We start from the raw sequence: 26,122 nt of genomic DNA on the forward strand, positions 1-26,122 counted from the left end.
GCTTGTATAGTTACAGCTGTTAAATAAAATGAAACACATGTGTTCTGACAGCTCCTTTCACTTAGACCCATTGTTTGCGTGTTTTGCAGAACACCCCTTGCTGACAGCTCACCGCTGCAGCCAGGCAATATTTTCACCAACATTTTTAAACTTACAACTACTTCTTTAAGGTTATCGGCTTGTGTACCCAAAAGTGCTCATGAACACTGTGCATTGGCTGTGAAGGCCAAGCGTTGGCGGTGGGCGTTAAGAATAAAAATTAATAGTAAAATACATAAATAACTAAAACAAGTAAACAATTCAAAATTAGATAAAGAAATAAATAAACAAAGAAACAGCACTCAGGTGTTCATGTAGACGTCTCAGCTTTGTTTTGTAAATTCGATGTTATTTATATTCACAAAATTTTGCCGCACATGCGATGGGTAACATCCCCGATAAGTTCGTCTCAAAAGCATTACGCAGCCACATCAGAAAGTAACTTCTTCGCTGAGGGAGAATGTGAAATACACACGCTAATTATCAGTCACAATGCCGCCGCCTCTTGAATTATGAGGGCCGAACTGAGCTTTCTCATTTTTATAGCATCATTCAAAGTTTCAGACAGCAATGGGTAAATACGTTGTTCCAAATTTAACATATGCAGATTAGAACAGTTTACAATCTTTCGACACCACAGACTACAATGCACGGAAGATAGAGAGAATCAACTTTTATTGATCACAAAGGTATTGGCTAGTGCACGCAGGTACCGGATGGGGTGGAACCCTCTTTTAGGGTCCCGTATGCGTCGAGCAGTTCCTGGCCCCTGGCTGCCAGCGTGAGCTCGATCGTCAGGTCGGGGCTAGACAACAAGGTCTCCCATCGCTCTCAGGGGTCGGGTGTGGGAATAGGGGTTGGGGGCGGGCGGATCTGAAGAGACTTGTATGCAGCCACGACGTGTGCCATAGTGCCTTGTCTGTCCTTGCAGAACGGGCAACTACTCTCGGACCTCTCCGGGTACATCTTGTTTAGATGTGTGGGATGCGCTAGCAACCCCGCCTGTATTCTTCGCATTACGGTCTGCTGTTTTCGGCTCAATTGCGGGTGAGGCCTGGGAAATCTGCATCTACGCTCTCTGTACATTTCCGTAATTTCTCCATAGTTCGTGACGGGGCGCAGCTGCGCCGGCTCGTCCTCGGCCCGGACTGATAACTCTCGGGTGTGGTGGTCGGCGAGTTTGTTTCCTTCCACTTTTGAGTGAGCCGGCACCCACACAAGCTCTAAGGCTCGCCTCAGGGGCCTTCGCATGGACAATATCGCATGTGCCGCGGGGGACGCCCTCCCTTTTCGGAAGCTGGCGTGCCCCTTCTTTGAGTCCGTGACTATAGTGTCGGCCCTCGGATGTGTTAGCGCGAGGGCCACGGCAACTTCCTCTGCTTCGACCGATTGGGTCGTGCGGACCGATGCGCAGGTCACCAGGGTGTCTACCGTGGTGACCGCCGCCGTATCCTTGGTTCCGTACTTGGGAAGCTCCACGTCCGCGTAGAGGACGTCCGGGTCCTCTTCGACCTAGCGGGCCAGCGTAATTGGCCCCACAAATGTGTGCTTCACATAAAAAGTATTGGTTATAGTCTAACAAATGCGCCAGTGTTAAACATTCGAAGAAATTTACCCTGATGGGCTCTGGTAGAACCCTTATTTTTCTATATATTCAGGATTGGGATTAGCTGACACCGAGGATGAGGACGAAAAACTTTTAATTTTGATAATTTCAGCGTGAAACGCCTTAGTTGTGCCTGGCTGCCTCTTCACAGGTTTTCACATGCTGCCTTCGTCCCTGGCCCTCGGTACCAGCCGTAGCTGATCCTTCAAGGTGGAGCTGGACAGCAAGACGTCCCATCACTTGCCAGACGAGAGCGCGGGGTTCTGGCTGAGGAAATGCGGAAGGGGGGACGGGTGTTTTGCGCTGAAGTCGCACTCTCCTATCATGTGTGAAAGAGTACCATGCTGCTTACATAATGGACAGGTCTTGTACTGACTGGGAAACATGCCATACAGCAAGCGAGGGTGAGGGAGCGATCCTGACTGGATCTGTTGATACATTACTTGCTGCTTCCGCGGAATTACAGGGTGCAAGGTAGGAAGCTTCTGCCTATCACCTCGATGTAACCTCGCTATCTCCCTGTGGGTGACCATAGGTTGGCTTCTGGCCTATTCCTCAGCCGTTGGACAGTACGGTAGCGCGCGGGTCGTTCGGTGATAAAACTCCCTGCCCTCCGCAGAGGTGTGGGCTGGAATCCATACTAATTCAACATACTCTCGGAAGTCGTTTTGCCTCTCAGTACTCGAAGCACCCGCCGGAACATCCAGCCTGACTCGAAGTTCCTTAACGCCTGCTGCGAGTCGGTGACAACCTTGGAATTGACCGGAAGGGTGAGGGCTAGGGCAATCGCCGACTGTTCCGCTTCTTTTACGTCTCTGATATGAAGCGATGCGCTTGTCAACACCTCGCTCCTGGTTGTCACCACCGCCACTGGTCTTGTCGTTGACTTGTTTTTGGAGGAGTCCGTGAAGACACCGTATTCGCTCTCCAGTATCCTGTTGAGAGCACGAGCCCGGTCTCACCCCTGCCGCTACGATGAGGCCGTTTCATCTTCGATGGGAGATGCTTAGTCCTGATTGCGTCTAGCCATTTGTCCGCAAGCTGTTCTCGATCCGTCGCTCGTGTACAGTACAAGTATGTCCTCATAACGCTTCCTTTGCTTTGTACGATATTTTACCGCCAGATATTCAAAATACCAGTACATCGTCTATATCTTCGTGCAAGAGTAAGCTCTGAGATCCAGCATAGATTCTCAAACAGCCTGAATAAGCTTCCTAACCTGGACGGTGCCCCACTCAACTTTAAAACTGCTGCCGTGGCCTCAAGTCTGCTTGAAAGCCAAATTTACTTGGACTACTGTCTGTCCCTCTTTCACGGCCAATAACTTTGCTCACCAGAAATTCTGCGGAATGTCACTTTAGGCTACTGAGGAGACCAGACCATCTATCCCTCTAGTTATTCTCCAAGATATACAACTCAATTTTACCGGTGCGAAAACAACACTTTCCTCCGTTAATTCCTCAACTCGCTTAACTCGCATTTTCTTTGCCAACGAGTGTTCATGATGTTAGAAATGTTTTTAAATATGACTTTCCCGTTATGTTTCCTATTGTTTTTGAGCCCTATGGTATTATGAAAAGTATCGAGTCGTTAAAAATATCTTCGTCTTGCGGCATCGATATATAAACTCTAAATGCCTTAAGCAGACTTAAGTGTACTCCTCTCTTTTTTAACTAAGTTATTTGAGCAGTCACTTCATTACGACATCTTAGCATTACAATGGAAAATAGGCAAAGTAGTTCCGCAGTATAAGGCCGGTAATAGACACTCTCCACACAAATATCGACCAATTTCACTGTCCTGTATACCATGCAAAATTAAGGAGCATGTACTTTCAACTCACATTTTTAACTTCCTTGAGATCGAACTCGTTTTTTTCTACCGCTCAACATGGTTTTCGTCGAACATTCTCCTGTGAAACTCAGTTAGTCCTTTTCACTCATTCCTTGCACAACATATTAGATAAAGGTTCCCGGGCAGATTGCATTTTTCTTGACTTCTGGAAGGCATTTGACAAAGTTGACCACGCATTACTAATGTTAAAACTCTGTAGAATGAACCTTGACGAGAAAATAATAACTGGGGTAGAATGCTTTCTTGCTAACCATGAACAGTATGTCTCTATTATTGATGACGACTCGCCGCTAACACAAGTAACATCTGGTGTACCGCAAGGTTCAGTATTGGGCCCTTTACTGTTTCTCATTGTCATTATGATTTACCCAGCTGTGTTTCTTCCCATATACATTTATACGCAGACGACTGCGTTATTTACCGCGAAATTCATAATGATCACGAAAGATTTGTGCTGCAACAAGATTAAAAGAACAGTACGACTTGGTGCGAAAATTGGAAGATGAAATTTATTCAGATAAGTGCAAGGTAATGCACGTCTTACGCCAGAATGAGGATCCCCTTATATATAGATATAAACTACAGGACATTAACTTAGAAAACGTAACGTCTTATCGTTATCTTGGCGTACACATAACTTCTACATTATGATGGAACTTCCACATTGAGACAATAACTTGTAGTGCAAACCGAATGCTTGGTTACCTGCGGAGAAATTTCAGTAAAGCCCCTGTTTCTTTAAAATTGCTTTTTATAAAAGACTAGTACGTCCAAAACTTGAGTATGCCGCGGCTATATGGGATCCCAGTTACGCTAATATCCAGCAAACAATTGACATAGTACAAAATAACGCCTGTCGCTTTATCCTTTCTAATTTCAACCGCACTGCTAGGGTCACATCCATGAAGTCCACACTATCTTTACCTTGTTTGTCTCTTCGTAGGAAGGTTTTTCGCCTTAGCCTCTTTTTTAAGATTTATAATCATGCTTCCATTAAAAACGAACTTATTTTGATGCCTGCCTACTGCTTAACAAAACTTGTTGCTGAGCTAGTTGGTATATAGTTCAAACAAAGTTAAAAAACGTGGCGCAAACTAGACGGGACAAGAGAGTTTGTCTTTGGCGCCTGTATCTGTGTTTCTTGTCTCTCTTGTCCCGTCTAGTTTGCGCCACGTTTTTTAACTTTGTTTGCCTACTGCTCTTCTCGGATAGATCATCAACTTAACGTTGCGGTAACACAATGTCGCACGAATGCCTTTTTTAATATATTTTTTCGAAATACTTCCAAAGATTGGAATCATCTTCCCCGTGACATCGCCCAGATATCGGACTTTTCTCTGTTTAGACAAACTTTATGCGCCTTCTTTTTGGGCGATGATGCCGCATGATTGAATAATTGTCGGGTTTTGATAATTTCACGTGGGCGTGGTTTTTGCTGTGTTTTGTTGTTTCTGTTCGTTTACTTTTGCATACTGTTATCAAATCATTGACAAAGTAAGTCACGATTTTTTTATGTTTTTGCATCATTTGTGTTAACTGTGTTTTATGTAACCCGCCCCCTCTACAATGCGAAAGCGATTGAGGGCATTTCAACTAAATAAATAAATAAATATATAAATAAATAAATAAATAAATAAATAAATAAATAAACAAGTAACGACACTACGTTGCCGACTGCAGAACCGTGCCTTCCGACATCGAGTCCGCCTACCTCCTATGTCCCCTACGCAATCTCCTCCCGAATAAAAGTTGTGTTTACAATCCGCACTCTTCTTCATATTTTATTAGAGTGCAAGAACAACCCCTACCACCCCCTCTGCAATCCACCTTCCCAATCCTGAGCAGTAGGACATCCTGGTGACGATCAGGGATATCGTTGTCCAGACACTTTCGGCCGCAGGAACCCTAAAGTCAGGGTTCCTGGGGGATCAGAATCAGGAACCCTAAAAAACAGTTGGGACACAATTTGGAAGCCTGACCTCTTCGTGACTAGCTTTTGCGTCTGGATATTGCCGCCCTCCAATTCAGCCTTTTTTCCACGAAATTGAGCTGCCTGCTTCCTTCCACAGATCCGCTTTGGCTCAACAAAGCCTACTTTAGAACACATTTTGCTGAGTCGCGATTTAACAAGGAAGCCTTAAGTTTAGTGCGTGATGCGCCACTCGTAATTTTGTACATGAATGATATATTGATAGAACGTATCCCACTTGCCTGCTTTGGGATCTTTGCGTACAAATGCCGTGTCAGTGTACTCCAGGCTAACCCGACGGAGCAAAATACCAGTTCTATTCATATAAATTCCTATTGGTATTTTCTTTTATTCAGTAAACAGTATTTCAGATTAAGATAACATTTTTTGTATATTATATTACATATTACATAATTTATATTCTTGTTGTTTCACAAGGAATATAAATTTGCACCTTTGTGTGAGCGTCGTCTCTTTTAGTAGGTTTTAAAAATCCGCAGGTATTCACGTGACTGCTTTCTTTTCGTCACACAAAAACAGTTTACAATACGCCAAATGTACACTTCTAAAAGGTTTTTACTAAGACAAATGTTTTCTGTTTAAATTGTGATATCAAAACTAATACTAAGAATATACTGTTAATATTTTAAACAATGCCAACAAATCCAATCCACTGCGAGGAGCATTGCTAGAGCTAAGTGGGGGAATCACCCGGCGTTTATGATTAAGCAGCACTCAGCTCTGGCTGTGAGTCGCATTCTTTACCACTTGCCTCTGATCTCCCTTTAAGAATAATAGTATGAGAGCCACGAAGCGTTGCATAGGGAAGGGCTGAGGATAGCAAATGGAGTTCATCAGGGACTGGCAAACGAGACGGTCGTACGGTAAGAGCCTGTCCGCAAAACTCCGCTTGATGGCGTCACAGAGTTTACTGACGCAGGTAATGCGTCTAGGGGAAACCAGTGCTGGAAGAGCAACAATAAGGCGGCTTCGATGAAAGACGGCCTCTCATGCGCACACTGCTCTTAACACTCTGAGAATATTGTGCGATCAGTGGCCAGGGAAACTGGAAAGTTGCCGTGCAGGGAAAGTTGCCGTGAGTTGCACCTTGACTATTCCCTGAATTAAACTGCAAGTCACGGCTCAAATTGAATTTCGCTTGATTTTCACTAGAAGGTATTGAGCGCACGGATGGACGCGGACGGACATTGGGTGTTATATAAAGTTACTCTAAGTTACTCCGCACCGTTACAGGTGAGGGAGTAAGCCGCTTGACTCCCGGGTAGTAACTAAGTGTGCTTGACTCCCGGGTACTAAGTGTGTAAGACGTCTGACACTAACTTTGCGTGGTCTACCAGTCACAGGCTCGAATCTTGCGGTGTCTGTGTGATGTTTTGCGATTTTAAATGCCATACGCACGGACGCGGACGGACATTCCGTGGCGCTAGGGTACTCCGCACCTACAATGCCTGTGGGAATGCTGGGACGTTTTGAAGCAGACACGAAGCTGACAAAAAGTATGTCGCTGATCCATCAGCTAACAGACAAAGTATTTACATTTACACCAAAGTCATAATGAAGTTTTTTTCGCGCTTTGCCTGCAGTCGGCCTTCCACAATGAAAAACAGTCACGATCGTCTACAAAGGGTAAGCCCTTAGCATGTGGCGCTGTTCTGTAATGATGATAATTGATATAATGCTCGAAATAAGAAACCACAAAGCAATGGTTAGAAACAACAGCACGAATAATGCGTATGAGAAGAGACAAACACCACTGGTGCTCAGTGGTAACTTCAGTGTTTATTGGCATGTGCACTGTATATGCTTGACAATCATTGGGGTGGAAAGGGTGAAAAACGGGCAAATAACGGCCTCATTTGGCGAGCCGTTTCTTACAACAATCAAGCTAAAATAGCGTGGATGGGGCAAAAAATAGAAGATACATTCGTTTTACAGAACATAGGCGCAAGACTTCTGCAGATTTGTATATTCAGTTCTTATATAATCTCATGACCACTATTTATTGATTGTGCAACACCCTCCAACCTTCAAGTGCGGACTGGGGGTTTTGTTATCCTGTTTTGTATTGGGGGTATTACATGCCATTTTGCGGGCTTTTCTTGTAGGCATGGATCAGGATGCGGTTAGTTTCGATGATGAGCTTCCCAGAGTGCTTCTTCTCCAATTCTTGAAAAAACACTTGCGTGAAATTCCTGAGGTCTTCTTTCTCCATGTCCGATAGCAAACGATAGATGGGATTGCTTGTTGTGTAAAAATCTACAAGGGGAGAAGAAAAAACACGCTACAATTTGTTATTTCGCATAAAAAAATCAAACCTGGTAGTATTAATTCCTCCGGCATTCGATCCTCCAGTAGGAAAGATCCGTGAAAGCGATTTTTGTATGTAAATGCATTGTGGTATTTTCCACACAAATGAGTAGACGAAGCACATGGTGTAGATGACGGACTCAGAATAGTATCCCGAAGAAATGTGTGGTGAAGGAGTGAGCAGGCTTCTGCTGCAGAATGTTGTAAACAGGGCTGCAGAGTTCTGAGCCAAGCCTTAAGGGCGAAAACTATAGAGAAAGTTCAGAAGATTTCAAGTTAACGAAGCTTGACCTACGAGCAAACATACCACCCCCCCCCTACATACTTTCTTGAAGTACCAATAGGCGGTATACATGCTTGTTACGCCCCTGGTAACCTCCGTTTGCTGGGGAGAATGATTAGGTACAACGAGTTATTTATTCGAAATGCCTGAAACACCAAACAAAACGATTTATGAATGAGTTTCCAGCAATGTGTGTTTCTCGATTCCTGAACTATATTTTTGAATATCGCTTTAGTGTTTGCACTTAAGTTGTTTTGATGTTTTCTCAGGCAAACATGTACACACGTATCTATGCATTAACCACTCTGCTACAACCCCTTTCATTGGGGTTAGCAGTAATAATAAAAACAAAATAAATAAAGACCTAATGCATAGCAAGAGGGTACTTTCTCGGGTATGCTTTTGTTCTATCACAGCCGTCGCTCAACTAATCGAAGGAAGGAGCGAACCTGTCCCGGATGTCCTTGGTAATGTTTTCTGGTAGCCGAACAAAAAATATGGCTATTCATCATCTCGGTTTAGTCATTTCTTACTAGGTAAATATCGGCGGTCACGACAGCGTCAATGTCGTCTCTGGTGGTGGTACGGACCCGGTAATTGTGGGCCAAACTATTTACAGGTTATTGCCGGAATAGTGCTACGGGAGGTACCAAGCGCTTCGTACACTCTTAGTCACGCCCCGGATGGCGTCTTATTTATATGCGGAGGGCAGTCTCAATACTGTGATATAAGAGGCCCTGACAGACTTCTTTTCCGTGGAAAAACCTCAGGTATTGCAGCACGCTTATATGTTGCGCCAACGCCCTGTGTCACGGCTTTAAAATAGCAGACAGCCTGACGCCAGGAAATACATAAAAAAGGGGGGGGGGGGGAATTGTGAAGCTCCGAGCAATATGTGTGGCTTGCGGCGCATGCGCATTCTCCTCACACAATGGTCTGCAAGCTTCCTTTGCGGTTGCCGACGACGCGCGCCCGACGACGCCGCGAAAGCGGAAAACCTTCCAAAAAATCTTACGTGCACATGCGCAGTATGAGTGTAAAAAAGTTCGCGCGCGGAAAATTGTTGTCCGGTGATTTTTCTATATCGCGCACGTGCGCAGTGTGAAGGACGTTTAGCGCGGAGCAAGTTGGGGTCCCGCTCTTTGACTTTTTCTCTGTGTAGTTCATATTCAATTCCGAGCGTTCACACTTTCCTGACCACGTTCGCTTCCGCTGACGTCAAATGTGTGCTTCGAGGTCGGTGTAACAGTTGAAACAACTGCGAATGCGATGGGTTTATTAGTGCCACAGAGAACGCAACCCAAGCAGCGGAGCCATGTCACTCCGGCTAGTGTATCTATTGCGGGCATAGCCTGGTTGAACACGAACGGATTTAGGTAAGTCCCTAAATTTCTTGTTTTTTTTCTCGAGGGGTGGCGGGGGGCGCCGAATGGAAGAATTAGTGTTTGAAGACAACTAGTAACGGCCACAAAATTGTGCCTTTCTCGTCATCTTAACATGCCTGCGCCAAAACCGTTCTCTGATACCCGGCTTGTACGGTAAATTTGAAGTGCTTTATAGAGAGGTTTCAGTTTCCCAGTGCGGCGACCGTTTTGGGATGAGGGCGAAAATCGAAAACGCTTGCAGATGTGGGGTACTTCCGTTACCGTAATGAGTACCGTGGGTTCATAAAGAAATTGCATTTTTACACGCGTTTCATTATCCAGGTCAGGGCACATAAAACCCTGTTTGAATTTTGCAATTTTCACTATTTCATGGCCACTGCTTGTCATTTTCGGTAGGCGCAGGAAAAAGGTAGGTAACGTATTTTTGTAATTAGGTTTTCGCGTCGTCGTTCCGGCTTGTGACTTCTCTGGCACGTTGAGTAGTCCGGATTCTGTGGCGATTCGTAAACTTCGTTACGGTTCGTCTAAGTGGTAAAGTTCTCACATGAAGCAACATTCATGAGTAACACTAGCCCCCATCTTGTTGTGTTTGCCATGGCTGTAATCTATCTGGAGTGTCAGCTCGCGGTTTGCAGAAACATGATAGCATTGTCAGCGCAAACGCGGCGCGTCGCCGGCGTGGAGGTCGCTCGAAGCGGCGGCTCATAATGTTGTTACAGATGCGCTGGCTATTGCTCGGTGCGCGCAATTTACCTACGCTTTAGCAAGCAAAAGATATGGCTAGCAATTTTGTTCGGTCTTTAATAAAATGTATTGCGCCATACTATTGGTGGAAATTGTTTATGAAAAGAAACTAGGGCACATAACCCTCCGAAGTACCGACGAAAAGAACTTTTTTACGACGTTCAATGGTCTTGTCGGCGTCAAATAAAATTATACAACGTTTTCTCGCACGCCTTTAGACTTAAAGAGGGCTCCCCCTTCCTATGTAGATGAAAAAAACATCCTTTTGGAGAGCGTTTGAATCTACAAGCAGTTAGAAAGGAATAATTGCCATAACCACAGCGATGCACTCGCCTAATTTATGATATTTTCACATACTTTCGCGCACCGAGCGTTGGTTATACTTCTGCTGCGCCCCTTCAGGCTATATTGTTATACCGCCGATAAATAACGCCACCCTTTTGTACCTGGGCACTTTTTCACCTTCCATTTCTGTTCTTCACAACACAACGTATTGCTAAGTGTGACTCAACGTTTTTGAAATGTTTACAACGCTGTTTCTTTTCCAGTGCGACGAAATTCCAGAAGCAGCAGCTCCCGTGCCCAAGATTGCTTGGGGCGATGTTACAAAAACCATCTACATCATCGGAAGTAGTGTACCTGGACCATAATATATTGTTACGTGACGGCAGTGCACAGGAAATGAACCATGGAAGATGCGAGTGATGTATTTACACTATACTACACGATGTCAGCCATGAGGGAGCCCGCCCAGCTGGGTCTTCGTCTTCTTCTCTAGAGATTGGAGATTGCTCTCTTCGTCTTTCCGTGACACGTCCCCCTCGTCGAAAGCGACCATCCCGGTCGAGGCCGTCGGAAATGTACAGATGCGGTGACAATGGACGATTAGAGGAAAAGTGAAAAAGTCCTTGCCGCCACGGATGAGGATGATGGTAGTGGTGAGAACTGGCCCCGGTGCATCAATGCCCGCCGACACAGTGAAACAACGTCCAAAGACCTCGGAGATGCGCCGGAGTTCTGGGCAGGGGAACAGCGTCGTCTTCTATGTAGGTCGCGGCTGGTCACGTCGTTTGTTCTCGGCAAGTCACAGGCTGGGGACACGGGGCTGGGGAATTGTGCGTCCATGGCTCACAGGGGCTGGGGCGGGCCGACGCATTCCAAGAGCCTTTCAGCGATGTTCAAGCAGCCGAGACGAAGCGAAGCTGGGGCCAGGTTGAGGATCAACTCCGCAACCTCCACCAAAACATGTTACGTGACGGCAGTGCACAGGAAATGAACCATGGAAGATGCGAGTGATGTATTTACACTATACTACACGATGTCGGCCATGAGGGAGCCCCCCCAGCTGGGTCTTCGTCTTCTTCTCTAGAGATTGGAGATTGCTCTCTTCTTCTTTCCGTGACAATATGAAGAAGCGCGGAGAAAGTAATTTTTCTTTGGTTGGTAATATATTACATCAAGGACATGAGATACCCGTCAGCTTTAGGCCAAACGTTGGGCTTTATAGAGTCAGTAGCCTGCAAAAAAGATGAGTTCTCTCCCTCTCTTGTAAGGAGAAAGCTGCTGAAAATTCCATAAATGAAAACAATAACTTTAACTTGGCAGGTCCTTATTTGCTCTTCCACAAAAAATATTTTCATTTGCGTGTTTCATATTTTTATTTGAGCGCAATCTGTTAATATTTGTATTTGTTATTTCAGTAAGGTATTTGTGTTCATAGTTGTATTTTGGATATCAAATAAAAAAGAAAGCATTGTTCCTTCGACGTCATGTCATTTATGTAAGTTTCATCTCACACATGTGCATGCACATGAATTTTAGAATGACAAAATACCTAGCATTTACATGCCCAACTACGTTCTTTGTTCGTGTCCCAAGCTTGTATGAGTACCCTATCACTTCAATGTCGGGATAGGTTTAAGATAAACAGATACTTGCTTTACAGGTTGCAACTTGGGATTATGAATATAGGGAGTTTTTTTATTTCGGGGTATGTGCATTCAGGCCTGATAAATCAAGAGGCAAAACACTAAGATTAGAAAGGTAAAACCTCATTGCATGAAAACTGGGGTCAGGAAGATGTTCTAAAATGTGTTAGTACAATTGCAGCCATTGCAACCCATTTATTGGTTTCATTGTTTTATATGGTCTAAACTTCCGACGCACAAGGGTGAGTTCGTGCCCAAGTGCTAGGTATGGGTTAGGTGAACGGCCTTGAAAATGATGAAAATGCTGAACCGCGACCTTGCGCTTCGGCGTACAATAATATAACTCGTTAACAATACAAGCGCAAATGAAACCAGAGCACTTAAAAAAAAGGCAGACATTCAGAGAATTGTCTACTAATGCGCAGCATTCTTATGCCGCTTCTCTTGAGTGCGAGTATTTTTGAGCTAATTTTCTTGGTTTTTCCATGTCCGGTCCGTCTAATTATCTCCATTTACCCTATTATAACGATCACAGGTGTTACTTGCGCCAAATCTGCATTTTTCGTAAATGAGGGGCATTACACGGCTCACCATTTTTCGCATTTTTTATATATTTTTTGTTTAGTTTGTTAAACTTTTGTTCGGCCAATTATCTCCATCTACGCAATGCTAACGATTACAAGTGGTACTTCCGCGAAACCTGCATTTTATGGAAATTCAGGTCGGTATAACGTTCGCCATTTCCTGTCATTTATTTGTATGTTTTTTTATCTTTAGTTTCTCAAAATTTCCCGTCCTTTATTTGTATGTTTCTTAATCTTTAGTTTCTCAAAATTTCTTCATCCCAATAATCCTCATTTACGATATTATAACGATTAAACGTGCTACTTCCGCGAAACCTGCATTTTTCTGCAAATGCAGGCTGTTACAAGTTCCACGGTCGAGTGCTTATGCGGTCTGCTCGAGAAAATGCTAAGATATCCTTTGTGTGCTCGCTATACATAAAAAAACGCAGTATCTAGAGGGCCGTCCGACCACTCTTTACTTGGGCGTTGGAGCGCCGTCAACGCAGCGATTCTGCAGACGTCGCGACCGAATGTAATATAGAGTGAGTGATTTAATATTGGTTCATTAGAATACCAGATGCGTAATTTATTACCCTACGCCTACTACAAAAACAAAGGTCAAGGGATGTAACCGCACCATCAGAAGAACTACGAGGACCAGAAAAACTTCAGTACTTCATTTCACGCTTCGTATACATGCCACTAGTGAGAAAACAGCTCTTGTTTTCAGCACGACAGTGTGCCTTACGTGCTAGTTATTTGCAGGCATTGTCATAGGGGCAGTTTCCGCCAATGTTCAAGAATACTTTTGGTAACAAGGCAGGACTGTTATCAATTCCGTTTGCACCGATGAAAAAAATCCCTGTACGGTGCATCTTACTGTTGGAACGGGCACACAGCATCGTTTCCGCTCGTAACAATGTACTTAAATTCCCGCAAACCGTATGATTATGCCTCTTTGGTATAACGATTCCAAAACGGTGGTTGAAAGAGAGCCACTCACCACCGAATGTGTTGTTTAAGACTCCTGCTTGACACACAACAGCATGCAGAATACTTAAAAGCCAATCTTTGCGCTCCCTAGCATCCCGTGGGTCGTGGCACAATGGTTGAAGTTTGCCTCTTAATGCGTTGTAGTAGACCTAGGTTTTATTCTCCTTAGGGTTACGTGTATGTGTGTATATGTACTTTGTGTGTTTTGTATGATGTCATCATCATCATCATCATCATCATCATCACCAGCCTGTCTACGCCCACTGCAGGGCAAAGGCCTCTCCCATTATTCTCCAATTACCTCGGTCCTGTGCCAACTGTGACCAATTTATCCCCGCAAACTTCTTTATCTCATCTGCCCATCTAACTTTCTGCCGCCCCCTGCAGCGCTTGCCTTCTCTAGGGATCCACTCTGTTACCCTTAATGACCAGCGGTTATCTTGCCTTCGCATTACATGCCCTGCCCAAGTCCATTTCTTCTTCCTAATTTCTACTAACATGTCTTTAACACCAGTTTGCTCCCTGACCCACTCCACTCTCTTCTTGTCCCTTAATGTTACACCTATCATTTTCCGCTCCATTGCCCGCTGAGTCGTTCTCAATTTAAGTTGAACCGTCTTAGTGAGCCTCGAAGTTTCTGCCCCGTAGGTGAGTACCGGTAAGATGCAGCTGTCATACAATTTCTTCTTCAACGGCAATGGTAGGCTGCTATTCATTATCTGATAATGTCTGCCATATGCACCCCACCCCATTCTGTTCCTTCTAATTATCTCTGCCTCATGGTTGGGATCTGGGGTCACAACTTGGCCTAAGTAGATATATTCGCTTACCACTTCCACTGCTTCGCCATCTATCTCAAACTGCTGTGCTGTCCCGAGGTTATTGATCATTACTTTAGTTTTCTGCATATTAATTTTCAGGCCCACAGTTCTACTCTGTTCGCCCAGTGCGGAAAGCATGCTTTGCAATTCGTCCCCCGAGTTACTTAGCAAGGCAACGTCATCAGCAAATCTGAGGTTACTGAGGTATTCTCCATTAACCCTTACTCCCACCTGTTCCCAATCCAACGTTCTGAATACTTCTTGTAAGCATGCTGTGAATAACATTGGAGAGATTGTGTCTCCTTGTCTGACACCCTTCCTTATAGGTATTTTACTGGTCTCCTTATGGAGGGTGATGGTAGCTGTAGACCCATTATAGATATCCTCTAGTATTCTTACATGTATGATGTAACTTGTGTTAAAGCTTTCGTCACGGGGTGTTGGTTTTGGCCTGGAAATGCGAGCGATAAAAAAACGGATAAAATCAATTCGGCCCGAGTACCTTTTTTTTTTGGTGAAGAGCAAGAAGTCCGCTTATTTGAGGCGCCATATGATTTGGGACCGCTTCGTAAGCGGGAATAGATTAGCAAAACGGGCCGCGTAGAAAAATTACGGCCATCGGCCCGCCAAACACACGGCCTGGTGCTTGGGTGGCCCTGAGGTTAGGCGGCCCTCAAGAGGGCTGCGTGTTTGGCGGGCCACCAGTGCTCGAGGCCGCCTAAACCGCCGCTTTATAAGCGACTTCAAATTGATGCAGCAGCCCGCCTGTATTCGGCTCGGATCACGTGGATTTGACTAAGACTGTACAGAGGTGAATACATGTCGCGCACAGCACCTCATCTTTTGTATACTTCACTTCGTTATCCTGCAGTGGAACGCGCACAATCGAGGCCAAATGGTCAACTATTTTTCTGTCAACAGTGCAGGCACAATGTAGGCAAGGGGCGCTTTGGTTGCCCTTTTTACTCTAAGCACCCAGGGCTGCTTGTCTTCGCCGTCAAATCTGCAGGCGTAGCGTTCACACACAGAAGACCGAGGGAAAGACAAATGATCCAAGCGTCATCATCATCACCAGCCCATCTGTCCGAGAGGTGTCACGCGCAAGTATGTCGCCTCACCTCAGCAGGTTACCCTGAGAATCTGATCGTGGCAGTGGCTGACTCCATCCGTAGGAAAGAAAAACGAGCGCAGACTGATCTGAGACAGGACGGTGATCAGGTGGCTGAAAAGGACCAACAGGTAGCGGTCATCCCGTACATGCACGGCTTATCACACAACCTGAAAAGAATTGGTGGTAAGGCCGGCGTGAAAGTTGTCATGTCCGCCCCTGACAAGCTGTCCAGTCTCTGCGGCAGAACGTGCCCCGTGAGGAAGGGAAAGACTAAATGCTCCGTCAACCACAAAAACCAGTACGTGCATTGCGCGGAAGGTGTTGTCTACAAGTTACCCCTCTCCTGTAAAAGAGCGTACATTGGTCAAACGGGTCGATGCCTCAACACGCGCCTGCGGGAGCACCACAACAAAGTGCAGAAAGGAAAGGAGGGCAATCTGGCAATTCATTGCCACGAATGCGGCGAGTGTGAACACTTGATCGATGCATGAACTGCGCTATTTTGAGACTCTGATCAGCGCACGCGGGAGATTATCGAAGCAGTGGAAATGCAGAAGATTGGTGACTGCGTAAGCACGACGTCCATATCTTTGACCTCGAAGGAGCTGGCTTTCTTGGATGGACGCTGCTGATTATGCACGCATGACGAGGTGGCTTCGCAACCTTTCGTGATCACATGAGCGTGTTAATCTTTCCTATTTATATGTTTTCGTGTTGTTAATAAAATTCAGTTGTAAGTTAGCGCTCGTCCGTGTTCCTTCGTCCTGTGTCTTGCCTACTGCGCTATACGGTGTTTAGATTCTTAATCTCATCTGCCCAGCTACATTGCTGCTGCACCCTCCTACGCTTGAATTCTGTAGGGATTCACTCTGTTACCCTTAATGACCAACCGTTATCTTGTCTTCGCAGTGCATGCCCTGCCCACGTCCATTTCTTCTTAAATAATGCTAGTATGTCCGTAACACCAGTTTATTCCCTCACCCACTGTTCTTTCTTCTTATCGCTTAACATTACACATATCATCTCCCATTCCATTGCTCGCTGAGTCGTCCTCAATTAAAGTTGAACCCTCTTAGTTAGCCTACAAGTTTCGGCCCCGTTGGTGAGTACGGGTAAGATGCAGATGTCATATGCTTTCTTCTTAGGGACAATGGTAGGCTGCCATTCATTATCTGAGGATACCTCCTGAATGCCCTCCGCCCAATTCTTATCTCTCTGGTTATCTCTGCGTCATCGTTGGGATCCGGTGGCTGTAGACCCATTGTAACTATCCTCTAGTATTCTTACTCAATGCTTGTATACACCGTAGTTCCGTAATACATCAATGACAGCTGAGGTTTCCACCAAGTCAAATGCTTTCTCATAATCTATGAAGCCTGTATATAGAGGTTCAGTAAACTCCGCGCGCTTCTGATAACACCTGATTGATCATGTGAATATCGTGCATTGCTGAAATGCCTTTAAAATCTTTGCTTGTTCTTCAGGTTTACTGAACTCTAAGGTGGCACAAATTCTGTGAGTGATTATCTTGGTAACTACCTTGAGAACGACTCACAGTAAGCTGATCGACCTGTAATTTTTCAAGTCCTTCGGGTCCCCTTAATTATGGATTAGGATGATGTTCGCGTTCTTCTAGAATTCCACTACACTCGCGGTCTATAGGGATTCTGTATACAGGTTTGCCAATTTTACTAGTACAATTTGCCCGCCATCCTTAAAGAGGGCTGCTCTTATCTGATCTTCACCAGGTACTTTGCCCCCTTTGATTTCTTTGAAAGCCTTCCTGGATTCTGTAAAGCTTCTGTAAATAAAGCCTTCCTGACTTTATTTTAAATCCAGACATCCTATTTTACTGTATTTATTTACCCGTTATACATTGGTAGAACGGGAAGGGTTTCTGTGCATGAGCCCGTTTAATAAAGAAGTCGTTACTGGTGGGATGTCTATCACTTGTGAACTACTTTCTTGATCGGCGTTAACCTGGATGTTTCGGCAAATGCACAGATCTCTAAAGAACTACTCGGGTACTATGACTATTTTATGCCTAATTGTGATGACATTGCTTTGCTTGTTTTTAAGTACATTTATATGATTTTTTCGCACGACTAAACTCCTCTTCACTGCTTTCAGCTGCTTCCGTTCCTTACAACATATTCGATCCTTTCCATATTATACTTCCGTATGTCAGCTGTCTTACGGTTCTAGATTATTTTCGAAAGCCCCTCTATTTTTATTTTGTCAGATGAGGTGGAATTCGTGATGGTTTGCTTTTTTATAATTAGATCTTTCGCCTCCTGGGGACGTTTACCAGTATGCGGTCTAGCCATCATGCCCCCGTATTCTACTGCACACTCCGTGATAATGCGTGTAAGATTGTCGCTGGCTTCCCGTGTCGTAAACTCTGCTACCTCGGTAAGAGCTGAATACCTGTTTGGCAGCGGGATCCTTAATTTCTTAACTTTCGAAATTCTCCTACATAAAAAACTCAATTCGAGATCTCACCATACAGTGGTCGCTAAACCTTACCCTTCTGAGAACTTCCCCATCCTTCCCGACGCCAGGGTTATCGCTTGCACGTCTACTTCCAGCTCTCCCGTTTGGAGAATAAGGTATTCATTATGCGTAGGGTATTCCGTTCTGCGAACTCGACTAGCAGGTGCCCCATTGCTATTTCTACATCCCAGACCATACTTCACAACTGCCTTGTCTCCAGCCTGAGTCTCCTACTTTAGCATTGAAGTCTACGGTATACTGGGTTTTTACTTTAGCCATTGGTGAATCCACATCTTCATAGAAGCATTCAACTAGCTGGTCGTCATGGCTGGATGTAGGCGCATAGCCGTGTACCACCTTCAGTTTCTACCTCTTATTAGGCCGGATTGATTGATTATGAGGTTTTACGCGCCGACGAAACGCAGGTGATCAGACGCGCCTGCGTTTGACCACCTGGTGATCTTTCACGTGCGCCGAAATTTCGAACACACAAGGGCTTTTTCTTTTCGCCTCCATCATAAAAGCGGCCGCCGCGGCAGGGAATCGTACCTGCGAAGTCGTGCTCAGCAGCACAACGCCTTATCCACTCAGCCACCGCGGCGGTTCTTCTATTAGGCCTAATTACAAGACCAGCTACCCTTTCGTTAATGCTATAATATTCGTCTATGCTGCCAGCTATGCTTTTATTGATTAGAAATCCAATTCCCAGTTCTCTTCTGTACATTAGACAACGTTAACACAGCATGTGTCCAATTTTCAGCACCGTAAAGGCTTCCCCTGTCCTCCTAACCTCACTAAGCCCGATTAAATCCCATTTATTGCACTCTATTTTGTGTAAGAACACCAGTAGACTGGCTTCGTTGCGTAACATTTTCGTGTTAAACGTTTCCAGGTTTACATTCAAACGGCGGCCTGTCCAGCTCCAGGTCTTCTTAGCACCCTCTGCTGTATAACAAGTCTGACCAAGGCCGTGGCCAGTTGCTTCGCAACCACTAGAGACTGAGGGCCGTGGGTAAATTGGCTTATTCATGGTTACTTTCCAATAATTTGGTTAATTCGCTTATTCTTGGGAGCAACACCACGATGCGGCTCACGAATGTTTTTCTTCTCTGCCTCTTGCAGTTGCCGTCCGTTTTCGACGCATGCGCTGTCGGTTTGCCCAAGTGGCTTTCTGGTCACGCTTCCCCTGCACCGCCCATCGTCCCCGAACCAGCGAAACATGACGTGTGCTCCGACGTGCCGTGGGAGACCACGCTGACGCAACTCCCTGTGGCTCCCCCTAGATCACCCTGGACATCTTCATTTACGTCAGCAACGCCGCTTTGCATAAGCACATCACGCCAGCCGCGGACTTCAGTGGGCATGTGACCAACCCTACGATGCGGCTCTTGCACGTTTTTTTGTCTTTGCCTGCTACAGGGTAGTGACAAGTTCTTCTAAACGCTCCAATAACGAATTTCTTGTTGTATTTCTATGTCCACAAGTGCTCTTACAAGATGGAAATGAGTGCTTCGATTTGTTGAAACTGTTACAGTCGGGGGATGTATTGCTTAACCCGGGGCCTGCGAAACCTCGCCAGGGTGCGATGCAGGTACCCGAAGAGCCACCCGAGCCTATGAACGAAGTTTTGATAACAATACTGCGGGACCTCACACCCCGTTCAACGTTGATCGAGGAGGGTCAGGCGCGCATACTTGATTTCTTCGAAAGCTTAACGTCGAAACACGCCTAACAGAACGCGATGCTCACTAGCATATCTGAAAGGTTAGGCTCCATGGATAGCAGGTTGGAAATTCTTGAATAACATGGTGAAGACCCAACAACAGTAAATGAAACTATTAGCACGCTTGAAAACGAAAACGTTTTGTTAAAATCACGTTTGTCAGATCTGGAAGATAGAGCGAGGAGGGACAATCTTGTATTTTTTTAATATGCCTGATAACCCATCGGAAACATCAGCGAATTCAGAGAAAGAAGTCAAGATGATTGTGCTTAAATAAATGTTGATTAATCTTGTCGATCGCGATATCTCCCGTGCTCATGGGGTTGGAACACGGAATCGCGGCAAAGCACGACCAATAATAGTGAAGTTTCGAAACTACAAAAAAATTTATTTTGCGGAAAACCAAACTTAAAGAATCAGACATCACAATCAGTGAAGACTTCTCGCCAGCTACCCAACGTGCGCGTAAAATGCTAGTGGGTTTGGCGAAACGCTCCGCGCTGGATGAAAAGTTCAAGCTCCGTTATAACAAGTTCACCATAAACGATAAGTGTTGCGATTATGGCGAGGTAAGCGGCGAAGCAGATATCGTAGTTCCCCTAAAGCTGCCCATGCAACTCTTTTTTCACATGCTTCCACAGATTAGCTCATCGGCCGTTCACATAACTTGCTGCGGAGGCCAAGTAACATTTCAATTTTTTGTACTAACCCTCTGCAGCTTTCCCGCTCATGGCAGTCTACTCTAGAGTGATTACTCTGTATTTGCATAGCAAAACATGTAATTTTTTGCGCAGCTACTCTTCAGAGTGAAAACGTGTTTTGTGCACAGTTTCAAGTCTCGCACATTGCGCGATTGGGTTTCTGAACCATGGAAACTATCCTATAGAAATACATGGGGAATACAATTTGACGTTGAATTACACACACAATAGTCTGAATCTTGGAAAGTTTTTTTGGTGCTGTCATCTTCACGTTGACTTCTTGCTTTATGGAAAATATCACGTTCGTGAAGTTGTTTTGCTAGGTTTCTGAGAGGTCTGAATTTCGAGCGAGAAAGCTGGGTATGATACGAAGTGTAGCCCGTAACCACGATTCTATTTCTTGTGCTGCTGACACTACTGGCACTGACATTGGTGTATTAACTGAGACTTGGTTGGACGAATGCGTACGTGATAGTCAAGTTTTTTCTGCTCAAAAGTGGTACAATATTTTAAGATGGAATCGCTCCTCAAAGCGTGGCGGTGGTGGTTTTGTTGCTGTGAACCACACTTTAGAATGGTAACCACACTTTAGAATGGTAGATATTTCTTTTCACTGACCTAAATTTTCACATTGATAACTGGGAATCACCCACTATCTCAAGCGAAGAGACATCATCATCATCATCATCATCATTACCAGCCTATCTACGCCCACTGCAGGGCAAAGGCCTCTCCCACTATTCTCCAATTACCTTGGTCCTGTGCCAACTGTGACCAATTTATCCCCGCAAACTTCTTGATCTCATCTGCCCATCTAACTTTCTGCCGCCCCCTGCAACCCTTGCCTTCTCTAGGGATCCACTCTGCTGCCCTTAATGACCAGCGGTTATCTTGCCTTCGCATTACATGCCCTGCCCACGTACATTTCTTATTCTTAATTTCTACTAATATGTTTTTAACACCAGTTTGCTCCCTGACCCACTCCGCTCTCTTCTTGTCCCTTAATGTTACACCTATCAATTTCCGCTCCATTTTTCATGGGAGGTTGTGGCCATTACTACACCAGGGTGGCCAATCCTGTTCTGGTGAGGGAGTGCATTACCGGCAATGGTCGCCGGGGTCAGGCCGCACCCCAAGCACCCCAATCCCCAAGCGAAGAGACATGTGAATCATCAAATTTTGTAGCACTCTTCTAAACCTTTTCGTTAACTCAGGTAAGCACTGAGGCAACAAAAATAACTGATTCCACCTCTAACATACTTGACATATTGTTAACAGCTCCCGATCTTGTCGCCAACATCACCTATGTACCAAAAATAAGCCATCTCTACGTAATACACTTATTCTTGAACTTTCCATCTTTTTCGTTGTTCACGATTAAAAAGCTAACTTTTCGGCCATTAATGATGGCCTGAAGACTTTTAAGTATGCGTTTCCTGTTGGTTTCGACGAGAGATCGGTAGCTGAAAACTGACACCTATTAAAAGTTCAATTCCCAATTTAATTAAACATCATATTCCACAAAATGTCATTACCAATAACCGTGAGTTTCCACTGCTCAGCCATGCATAAAACACCTTGCTAACTAAAAAGACATCTCTTGATTAGTGGAAAGCATTCTTGAAAAGTGGAGCACTGGTCAGGAGCAAAGGATGTCGTATGTACTTTCACGAAAGGTTTAGAGCAAGCAAAACACAAGTTTATGAACGTTACACTATCTGAACTGCTTACCAAAAACACTAAAAAAAATTGGAGTATGATTAGGGATACCAAGGGTTTAACAATTTTTCTTGTTGAGTTGAAGTCAATCCCAATCAGCAAAGATGATTGCGCCGTCGCTCTGAATGACATGTTTGCAAAATAATTTTCTTGTTTTACTAACCCGTTATTCTCTGCTTGTCACACTCCTATTGATTTCCATATGGATCCTATTCCTTTTGATTTTGATGGCATTGTACGCATAATTGAAAGCCTTAACTTGTCTTCCAATTTGGTACCGATTATAATAATACAAAAGTGCTTCGAAACACCTAGGCTTATTCCGCGATTATCACGTCCAAAATATTTATTAAGTCTCTTCAATCACGGGATATTCTAGATTACTGGAAAATATGCAAAGTGATTCCACTTCATAACTCTGGTGACAAACATTCCACTTGGAACTATCGCCACGTATCGTTAACGAGTATTTCTGGTAAAATATTTCAACACATCATCGATTTCTCACTTGGCACGTTTTCTTCAATAATTCTCCTTTTTTAACACCTGAGCAACATGGCTTTAAGAAATTATTTTCGTGTGCAGCGCAGTTGGTAGCGTTCACAAATGACCTTCATTCTGTACTTGACGAAGGTTCTGCGGATGATTGCATATTTACAGACTTCTGATAGCGTTCGATAAAGTGCACCATAGCCTGCGTCTTTAAAACCTAAGCCAACTGAATATTGACCCCAATGTTCTTAAGTGGAATGAATGTTTTCTAACAGAACACTCTCAATTTGTTCATGTTAATGGATTTAACTCTTCAACTCTTCCTGTCCCTTCAGTCGTCCCGCAAGGCTCAGTTTTGGACCCATTGCTTTTTTTATATATAATAATGATCTGCCTACCAACCTGACTTCTTCTGTAAAACGTTTTCCAGAATATTGTGTTATCTACCGGGAAATAAATAATTCTAACCACGTTTATTTGCTTCAACAGGATCTTGATGCTATCGATAATTGGTGCTGGACTTGGCATATGACGCTTACTATTAATAATGCGGTTCTCACGCCCTTCCTTCTACAGTATGTGCAGCTCTCCACTGCTACTATTGTCGTCGTAAAATACATTGCCGACCTTAATTGGAATATGCCCGTCTCTTTTATTATCTTGAATGCTAACCGAATGCTTGGTTTTCTTAGGCGACATTTTTCCTTATCCCCCACTTCGGTTAAACTGTTATTGTACAAATCACTTGTCCGCTCAAAACTCGTATATGCGTTTTCGGTATGGGATCCACGCAATACATTACTAATAAATGCACTTGAAGCGTTTCAGAACCGAGCATCGCGTTTCATTCTTCCCAATTATAGCCGATTATCAAGCTTAAATCAAATGTAAACAACTCCATCTCTCGTACCACTAACATTGCGCAGGAAGAAATCGCTCATATGCCTCCTCTTTAAAATCTATAAATTGAACGCTTCCCTAAAAAATGCTCTTATGTCACCCCCAGTCATGTTTCTTTGCGCATATATCATTCTTGTTTTGTTGGTATCCTGAAATGTCGCAGTGTATCGTATTCAAACTGATTTATTCCTATAACTACATCGGAGTGGAATCACCTGCCACCATTCTTAGTGCTTACTAAAAAACTGAACCGTCTTTGGAAAACGTGTCTGATTACTCCACTTCTGACTAGCTTGTGACCTTTTTTCCCACAGTGTTCATTTTCCTTCTTATGTGTTATTTCCATTTGCATGCGATTGTCAATGTTAGTTTTGTTAGCTTTCTATGCTAAAGGCAATACCTGGGTTGATTTGTGTTAAACCTTTATATATATCTGCGCACCGTTTCATACTTATTGGTTTAGTGTTTTTGAATATTGCTTTGTATGTATACAATGTTTGTACAGTTCGACCATCTTGAACATGCAGATGTACCACTCCCTTCAATAATCTCTCTGGGCCTGAGGGTACCTGAACTCAGTGTATAAATAAATAAATAAATAAATAAATAAATAAATAAATAAATAAATAAATAAATAAATAAATAAATAAATAAATAAATAAATAAATATTCGGCCGTGCCATTCCCTCGTGAATTCGGGGTTACCTAAAAAAACAGGAAGCCACCAGTAAAAGTAATTTGGCTGCTGATTGTTTATCACCGATTTAGCTGTGGTGAATATAATCGATTTCAAAGGACAGAATAGGCATCCACGCCACAGTCAGCGTAATGAACGCACAGTCATCGGAACACGTGTAACCCAAGTAATTAAGCGACGCTGGAGGCGTTTAAATAAATGTTTCGCTGGGTAAATGAAGCTTGTGTACAAAACAACGCTAAGTATTTACATTTACCCTGAAACCGAGTTAATTTCTTTATTCATGTCGAGGTTTCAAATCGGCTCCGCCAATTGATCCACAGGTTCGACGGCTTCACTCATGCTTCCTGGCAACCCGTAGCAACATAAACAATGCACCCAGCCAAAAGCACTCGGCCAAGGGAGGCAGTGTTTCAGAACCCCCGCACAATTTCCTGCAGCCATATAAAAGCCACCTTCTTTCTTTCCTGGCCTGCACTCCTGTCACTGAGCAGCGACGCCGTTGTTAACACACCTAGGGCGCATGCGCCGACACGCGCTTGCCTTTCTCTTACTGGCTCAGCAGTATTTCTCTGACAGGTCTTATTTCACAAGTCTAGGCGTACGCTTACGGTATATTTAGTGTCCGCACAATAACAGTTGCCATGCTAGGATGTTAAGCAAACTATTAGTAGCACTGCTCGATGTCTCTGACGGACAACTCAGGTTTTTGATGAAGTGCGTGGCGAAGTTCTGGTTTTTTTTATCTTCACGCACACGCGGTCGGGAAATAACCGCCTGCACTTTGGTTGAACTTACCTGTGTTTTTATTTAACGCTCATTTTCAACAAAGCGCCGTTCTCACCCTATTTTTAGATGCAAGGCATCTCTTACACTCGGCCTGTCCCGCGTTGATCGGTGTAGTCAACACTCCTCATTACGCATGCGCAAACTCTCCTCCGTTCTTCTCTCCGACAGCTGTGCGTTATGCGCTGTCTCCGGCTCATTATCATAACAGTTTTCGCGCTTCGCCTACGTTCGCATGTGCTCTGGAGCGCTTGTGCGCGCATGTGTGCGCATACGCAACTTTCCTCCTCTGTCTCCTCTCCTTCAAGCGCGTATATAAAGCGGTGAGCACTCGGCGCCCGTTCAGTTCAGTTAAGCGTGCGCTTTCGCGTTACACAGTTGCTCGACTCCGCTTGACTTTGCTCGTGCTTCGCTTGACAACGACGACTCCGTTTAATCTTCCGATGAAGACGGTCTTTACGTACTTGGAACTCTACATGTGATTGAGCATCATTTATTGTTCACTACACTTCAACTACATTTGGATAACCACCATAACGGAAACGCGAATTGAACCCCGTGACATGCCTTCCATCACCCCAGGGTTCTCGTGGGAAGGTGGCGGAATTTTTTTTTTACTACTAGTGTTTAAGCTGTAATTCCTATAAACGCAGTCAGCGGTAACTTGAATTTGCCTTCCCTAAGCACCTTTCATTAGATAAAATAATAACCTTAGTCCTCAAAAGTGTATTTGCGAGTTCTTCAAAATTTGTTCAATTTTGGGCACTAACGTCTTAAAATTATTGATAGATGGAATATGTTCTGAGCAAAAAGTGTTTACTCTGTTGGAAGCAGGAGCTCTACGACAATGACACACAGAACAAATCCTGCTAGGGATCAGGTCACGTTAACATCATATGCGAGCCCATTGTACATTCGTATGCACAAGGAGTATGACCCTAGTTGGTATAACTGTGCACAAAGTACAACATTTTTTATTTTAAA

General features: G+C 44.3%; 1 protein-coding gene across 2 annotated transcripts in view; it reads right to left on the bottom strand.

The window, feature by feature from the left end:
* Nucleotides 1-7,253: 7,253 nt before the first annotated feature.
* The window catches only part of LOC144141980 (trans-aconitate 2-methyltransferase-like), a 38,424-nt gene continuing 19,555 nt past the window's right edge, over nt 7,254-26,122 (bottom strand). For both annotated transcript variants that reach the window (XM_077673409.1, XM_077673410.1), the window contains exon 5: nt 7,254-7,745. In XM_077673409.1, the coding sequence (XP_077529535.1) occupies nt 7,564-7,745 (182 nt within the window). In that variant the 3' untranslated portion in view covers nt 7,254-7,563. The remainder of the gene's footprint in view (nt 7,746-26,122) is intronic.

Source organism: Haemaphysalis longicornis, unplaced genomic scaffold (assembly GCF_048455015.1).
Source record: "Haemaphysalis longicornis isolate Haplotype H1 unplaced genomic scaffold, Haemaphysalis longicornis Haplotype H1 scaffold_6, whole genome shotgun sequence".
NCBI classification, from domain to species: Eukaryota; Metazoa; Arthropoda; class Arachnida; order Ixodida; family Ixodidae; genus Haemaphysalis; species Haemaphysalis longicornis.